General features: G+C 34.0%; 1 protein-coding gene across 2 annotated transcripts in view; it reads right to left on the bottom strand.

The window, feature by feature from the left end:
- LOC106478288 (sodium- and chloride-dependent glycine transporter 1-like) overlaps nucleotides 1-6,882 on the bottom strand; it is a 72,769-nt gene extending 65,887 nt beyond the window's left edge. Inside the window, exon 1 of one of the 2 annotated variants that reach the window (XM_013938818.2) lies at nucleotides 6,715-6,882. In XM_013938818.2, coding sequence (XP_013794272.1) covers nucleotides 6,715-6,750 — 36 coding nt within the window. In that variant the 5' untranslated portion in view covers nucleotides 6,751-6,882. Of the gene's footprint in view, nucleotides 1-6,035; nucleotides 6,132-6,714 lie in introns of those variants that run through there. The other variant, XM_013938819.2, reaches the window with a different exon arrangement.
- Between the last annotated feature and the right edge of the window lie 1,105 nt (nucleotides 6,883-7,987).

Genomic DNA, 7,987 nt, shown 5'->3' with positions numbered 1-7,987 from the left:
TGTTTTTTACCTAAAGTTTGCGTGCAAGAAGTTTGACCTTAATACATGACCTATATTATTTCTTACAGATATAAAAAAGATAAAAACAAAACAAGCATTCATAATGAGCTGTTCTGTTTTTTGTTTGTTTTTTTTTCTCAAAAGGTGTCTTTGAATATCAAATATATTTTGAATTAACTTTACAATGAGAAATACTTTAAACTATATATATAACACAGTCTGTTGTATGTCCATGTAACTACTTCGCAGGGTGAGGATGGATCTTTACCAAAAATGGCAAGTCCAGGCGGGGGTACATACTAATTTTCAGTTTTGCATTTTGCGGTTTTTATGGGCGTTTTTTACCACTACTTCGCCCCCTATTGATGGATCTTCACCAAATTTGTCATGAAGGTCTGTTGGATCCATGCGAAAATACGTGCAAATTTGCGGTTTCACATTTTGTGTTTTGCAGTTTTTTATGGGCGTTTTTTGTTTTGTTTTTACAATTACATAAAAAAAAATTTAAACCACTGGGCTTTAAAGACAATTGCGACAAAAAGCATTTAAATCAGCCGGGCTAGCTAAAGAAGTATGAATATCTATTTGTGATTTAATATGTCTCCGCAGAGAGACACCGTTTATATTGTTTCATCTTCTTCCAAAGACTTTTCAATCGATCATCATTCCTTCATTTCTCGGTGAATTGACTTGAAACTTGGTATAGTTATACCTTGGTCTAATACACTGAGACTCCTTTTTTAAGGATGTTATGGGATGAAAAGTCAAACAACCCAAAAATGTTTATTTTGGGCTCCTGTGTGGTCATATTTATAGCAATCAAGATTAAAATGGGAACAAATATAGATTTTCATGCCCAACCCACTGACATACAAAAGTTGGATCTGCCCATTTTGAGTCTTTTTAGGAGAGTCAGAGCTCGCAAAAAAGCTTAGTTTGGGGGTTTTTTTGGTCAATTACTCAGACATATTTTGACCAATTTACATGGGGTTTGGAACAAAGATAATTTTCGATAGGTCCCACACATTGCCAAAGCCCACAACCTGAGCGAAATATCCGATTGGTGCCGATGCGCCCAAGATTGGCCAATATCGGGATCTGATTTTGACAATCTGCATTTGTGTGTCCCTAATGTATATATTCTAGTGGTGTGTGTCAATCTTCAAAGCTCGTCTTCAAATAAATCACGCGCTTATCAGCTACAAACAGTACAAATTTTCATCGGAATACAAAACAAGTATATATTAGATGAAGTTAAAAGAACTCCTCTTATGTGTATTTTTCTGTAAACCTTTAAACAAATCAAGAAACATTCAAGGAGAAAACGTGCATTATGAAAGGCAAATAATGTAAATCCTGAACTCAGATTGTATCCACAGATATTTCAGAAGCGTGTACATATTGAACAAAATATACATTATGTTTATCTCACACAAAAAAATCATTATGAGAGTCTTATCATATGATAGTTCAACGGATAAACGACATGTTCAACATGATTGACCTCATTTCAATACATCGCACTCTATCCATCGCGAAGGCGCCTGAACGTATTGCGTTTTTTCATAGGTAAACATCGGATTGGAAAACATCGGGAGTTCCTTAGATCGGATCAGTATCGGCTAAAGATACCTCCTTGCAATTCCCCAAAGTGATGTAGACAACATTCGATTTTTGTGTTTTTAACGATTTTTTTTTCAAAATTGACCAAGTTGGGATTGCGTGGTGAATACATGTTGCATCCGCCCACGAATATTGACCTCTTTAATTTTAATCGTACTTGTATTTCATGATGGTTAAGCAACCACTAGCTCATTGAAACAAATTAAATAATAATAATAAGCAAGTTTCCCAATACAAATAAGCATCATAGAGAGGAGTATCGTATATAAAGTATAACAATGGTCTCATACATAAAACATGGTAGATTTCAAGTTGACAATGAAGTTTGATGACACCTAATAAAGTGCAGATCCTTTCTGAACATCGAAATGAACACATTACGCAAAAGTACCAGTTTCTACAAGTACAATAAGCCTTCCAAATGCACATAAATATCGGATATAAATGTCCTTCAGACTATCAGAGTAAATCCATTTTGGTATCTATCCTCATAAAACAACTAGTTAATACATAGGTGGTGTCATGTGATCTTTCCCCTTGATGGATTGAGATAGCTACTTTTACAACAAACAGGTTGCCTTTAACCTTTGACTTGTAACCTACGAATTCTCATCAATTTTGTTAGCTTTCAAAAACTCAAACAAATTGGGTTCAACATCAACAGTTTTGAGGAAAAAACAAAAGTTGTTCTGGAGATATAAATTATATAGTCAGTTCCTTCAAATACACTTGTGTATTAAAAAAATGTCCAGTGTTTTAGAAATATAAGCTCTTGCTTTCCCGGTTAAGAGCAATAAAGCCAAAAACCGGCATTCTACATCCAGATGCTGCAAACTTAACCGTACAGTTCACACTCTTAATATGCGATAACAAATAAACAAAAAGTAATAAATACCAGAATTCATGTGACTAAGAAGCGTGTCTTTTGGTAAGAGGGATCTGTCAAAATAACAGTAAATGCCTAGTTTCTAGCCATAGGATGACCTGATGTCCCGGTTTGGGGGCTATCATAATTTCAATTTTGGAAATGTTGTCTCGGAGTTCCGATAAATCCTTTTTGTATTCAGTACATTGGGCCTCTCAAAACCGTCATTAAACAGATATGGACTTTAAAAAAAAGTATGGAAATTAGTTTTTGTTCATCCTCTCAAGTTGATAGCAAACAAAATTCTATTACTAATGCATACGTCACTTAGCACGTGATTTTACACCAATCAAAATAGATAAATAGTTTATGCAAGTGATAAGCGCTGTTTACAGCCGATGCTTGATTTTCAAGTCTTGAATCATTCATTTAAAATTAAAGTAACTCAAGAGTGAACATCAACGATAGTTGTTCCGTATTTTACGATAAACCTCAAGCCAATAAAAGACTGCTCGACAGAATTCACTCATGAGAGACAAATTTATAGCAGGAACAATATAACAAGAAATACCGCACACCTACGCAGGGGAAGGGGGGTCCGGCCGAACCCCATATTTCTTTGATGTAAAAAAATTATGCTTATGTAGGTATAGCGCAGCTATTTATGGTACTTAGCGTTTACTACATATTCTACGTTCTTTTAATAGAGTATTAGCATTTTGGGCTTGAATTAGTCGCAGCCTCCTTTTTCAAACATCTTGCGTAATGATCTGAATGCTTTCACTTAATTATATTTATAACTTGAGAAAATAATGTCAACACGATGTCTCAAATCTTAAGGTTGTTTACTTTTGCGATTGCATTTTCACTAAGCTACCTATCTTGTTTTTTAAAAATCCCCATTACCCCTTTTTAAATTAACAACTTATAATAATTTTGTTTCTTTAGTTTTTTGTGTGCCCATTATGCACATAAATCTGTATAATAGCAATACTGTCTATTTGAAACAATTTAGTTTAATGACACACGTAGTTGGTGTATGATGATCTCTCGGGAAACAATGACAATCTGTGGATTGGCTTCATGCGTATTGGGTGACAATTGCTCCTGATATCATTGCCATAATGTTACTGATAGTGGCACTGCACGTATGATCATTATGATATATGGTGATCAGCATACCATATGTTATGTATATATTTATACCTTGTAGCTATATGGGGAGTGTGTAAACAGTGGATTGGTGCATGGACTGGATTCTTTAACCGCACGAGTTTTATACGTGCACATACAAACACACACGTGCAGGTTTTATAGTGCACCTTGTAAAGCCGTATATACATATATACAGGTAGATAGATATTGCCACATGAATTTTTCAAGTTGTATAGATGCAAGCATGTAAATTCAATGCAAATATACGACAGTGTAACATAGCCGAAATCGATCATGCAGTCATTAAAACAAAACAAAAAACAGCTGATCTTGTCAGAAGCGTCGTGTCCGAAAGAGCAGGAACACTAAATATAAACAAATGATAGGCGACATCAATACAGTTATAACAACAAGTTAATAATCGCTATGGTATGTGTGTCATGGCTGCAACAAAAGCATTAAATTACATCCACGGCCTGCACGCAACTATATACGTATGGATGTAGTAGATTATGAGGCTCCATATTAACCACAGACTACATTAAAACGATTGGGTATCAACGGTTATACAGTCGCTGCTATTTGCTATGCAGTAAAATAAACTTAAAACTACAATGCACAATTATGCGTTTAGTAATACTGCCCATGTTTGATTACAATACTCAGTCATTTTTGCTGTAGGCTGGTGGTGGAACAATATTAAATAGTAATACAGAGAAACAAATGGGCGATCCCTATTATGAAACACTACTGTGGTTCATGGTAAGCTCTATCGTCGTAACTCAACTGGCGCCACCTTAGTTTTTTTTGTTTGTTTTTTGTTTACTTACAAAATAAATTAATACAATTAATATTTTATAATATGGAGATGTACATAAACTACTGATAATATATCAGTTGTACTTTTATGAATGTGCCAGTTGGTTACATAAACTTAACAATTAAACTAAACATTATATGCAGACTACGTGTGCATGTATAATTCAAGGGCGCAAATTTAAGATTTAATTAATATCCTGACACACGCCACAAGTTTACAACTACGTTTGTGAAAACTACCTAAGTTTCACCATTGTCCTCCACAAATCAATGCACTAAATATGCTTTGAAAAGTCGAGCTAAAACAGTCATCTCTTCTTCCTCTTTTCAATTTGGAGCGTGTTCCTCTTCTTTTCGTAACTAACATTAGTAACAAAGTAGGCCTTACTACGCCATTTTATCGCGAGTAGAAACGTACACCAATCTATGAGGAATTGAGTACTATTTCAGATGATATATCCACCTCCAAGAAATATCACATCTGCCTAATACCTCGCTAAGTTTTGTTCTTTTTTGTTTTTTTTCATTTTAGTGTTTTCTAGTTTTAGCTTAAAGAACTTATCGAATATATACCGACGCCATGCGCACTCATAGTTCTGTCGATAGCACTTATATATTACATAAATAAAACATATGTACGTCTTATGTTAAATCAAAAATTCTGGGAGCGTTGTGAGACGGAAGTTGATCATAAAAGCCACTACCGGATTTTTTTCTTAGTTAAAATGTTTCTCAAAGTCTTGCCGTATGTTTATAGCTTTCGACATATCCATGCGTGAATTTAGCAGGCGAGCCAGCCAGATATATCACGAAAATTAGACGTCAAAACTCTGAAACAGAAGCAGCCATAACCGTCAGCCGTAAATGTGAATAAAAACATAAAAGTTTTATCATTTGTTTGAAGTATGAAATCATTGCTTTTAAGCACTACCTATAATAAGTACCATATAGCACTTACCTTAAGAAAAAACCTTAAATATATTAGAGATCGCTAAATTGATGATAAACTAATTTATGAAACAGTGAAGCAACTTCATGACAGCTGATAGTTATAATAACTTCCAAATTTGCAAAACTTAAAATAGTTGAGAGAGGAAGGTTATTCTGGCCATTGTCTAAATTTAAGCGTCTTTATTCTCCAACTGAGGACAATGAAGTTTCTACGTATAACTATTTTACAACTTCTGTAGAGTTTAAAAGTGAATCAATTAACATTAACATTTAAAACTGATTTTGAACAGGAAAAGTTTAATTTTGGTAGTGGATCTTGCCGACTTGCAGTTGCATGAAGTGCCAACAGTCACATTATAATAAAAAACAAAATACTTAAAGTTGATGTATTCTCACTGACACAATATTCTGCAAAATCTGTGTTATTAGAACAATAATTACTGATTCCTTTGATTACTCATAGTTACAATTAATTCTACTAATAGTGCTGGTATATTCAGTTAGTTACACATGGCCTAGTCAGATTTGTGCGACAGCCCAGTCCAAAGACAATTTCCTTCAATATTTCACGAATAATAATAAAATAAAAACTAAAACGTCCCTGATACAAATATAAACTTACGCATCCGAGCTGGCTACGTTTTCGCGACGAAACAAGAGGCCCGATACACTTGAACCTCAGTATTAAATATTACACGTCTGACACGCAACCCTTTCGTAACAGACATCTTGAAATAACATTTAAAACAATCTGCACTAATACTGCACATGCGTAGAAAAATCAAAAAATCTTAACGAAATTATTTGTGGGAATGAAGTACGCAGTTGGTCGTGAATTAGAGCCACAGAAAACTACTTCTGTTTTATGACAAACGTCGCCTTGTCGTTTGTCATAAAATAGTAATAGTTTTTTGTGACTCAAATTTACGACCAGCTTCGTACTTCATTCCCCACTTCATTTCGTGTAATTTGAGTAATTTTTGTGCGCATGTGCCACATTAGTACAGGTTGTTTTCAAATATTACTTCAAGGTGTCTGCCATGCGAGAGCAGCGTATCAGACAGTGTAATATTTAATTTTGAGGTTTAAGTTTCAGGCAACTTATTTAGTCGCGAAAACGTAGCCAACTCGAGCAATAAAACGCGAATCCCTTCGTGGCGCAGTTTATTCAGTACAAAGCTGAAAATATGCTTCAAATAACTTATTGAACTAGCCTCAATTCGAACTAAAAATAATTAATATCTTAACGTTAGTTACAAACAACTATTAAATGTGAAGACATTCTACAAAAAGATACTTACCACAAAAGGTGTACAAGAGGATTCTTTCAACACCATTGTTTAATGATATAGTACTTTAGAGTTGTACTTTTACAATAAGATTTCAGAGAAGTTCAGAATGCAGCAGTTACGTAACGAACTGACTATAACTGCTAGAAGCCGGCAATATACTGGTTTCACCGCTGCGCGTTGCTGTGCGCATTCAGCGCATATTGTCACGAGTGTGAAATGACGTGTACCCATATTTACCCATTTACGTCAAGCCCAAAATTAACCCTTGCTTCTCATTGGCTTTTCTCAGAATCACATGTTTAAGGAGATTGAAATGAATATGGCAAAAAGAAAACCTCTCTTTAAACAATGGAAAGATGAACTTTACTGGTAATGCAACTTGAAGGAACACTTAATATCTCAGAATATTGGTCTGGTTTTTTCCTTTTTTATATATATATTTAAACTCTGTGAACGACCGATATATATATGGAATTAATTTTGGGAGTGAGGAGGAAACTCAGAACTGGGTAATTACTTAATTCACCAAAGAAATAATATGTACAATTTTGTGGTACAGTTATTCTGGCTTCTGGCCATTAATGTTCTCATTTTTAAAGAGCAACCTATATACACACATTATAAACAGTTTTGATCGAAAGCTCAATCATCTTGTGCGTAATGTAGACGAAACTACTTTAGGGACAATTCAATTTTTTAAAATTATGATTTTTCTTCTCTTTCTCTCTCTCTCTCTTCTGTCATTTCGATATTTGTTTTCGAATAAGTATGAATATCTATCAGAACAAAGAAAACATGACAGAGCAAAATTTTAATTCAGATAAGGAAATATTTAATACAAAAACAAATATATTTAGGTATTAATTAATTATTTCTTGTACATTTAGGCCTATTTTCATATTTTATTCATTGGTCACAAATGTTGAATTTCCACTCAGTATAGGAATACATATGAAGCCAAACCTAATTATATTTTATATCAAAATACCAGACGAGTTAGTCTTAGAGTTCTTTTTTACTTTAATGCAGTCATTGAATCTAAACTTTAAGAAATTATCAGCAAGGCTTAAGAAATATGGTAGTTTAGAAGCGTGCAAGAATTATGCTGACTATTAATAGTAAAGCCGTGTTTGAATAGGCCTATCTGTTTTAATAGATTTGGCAGTTGTATAAAAACGCTTGGTATAGGTTTCTCTTACGTTAACACTATTTCAATACTATTTGACCAGGGTAAATCAAGAATATTTCGTTTAGAAAACACAAAAACAGTAGTTAACCTTAT

Source organism: Limulus polyphemus, unplaced genomic scaffold (assembly GCF_000517525.1).
Source record: "Limulus polyphemus unplaced genomic scaffold, Limulus_polyphemus-2.1.2 Scaffold196, whole genome shotgun sequence".
Taxonomy (NCBI): domain Eukaryota; kingdom Metazoa; phylum Arthropoda; class Merostomata; order Xiphosura; family Limulidae; genus Limulus; species Limulus polyphemus.
The sequence above is the reverse complement of the archived record's forward strand: the minus strand, read 5'-3'. Positions and strand labels throughout refer to the sequence as shown.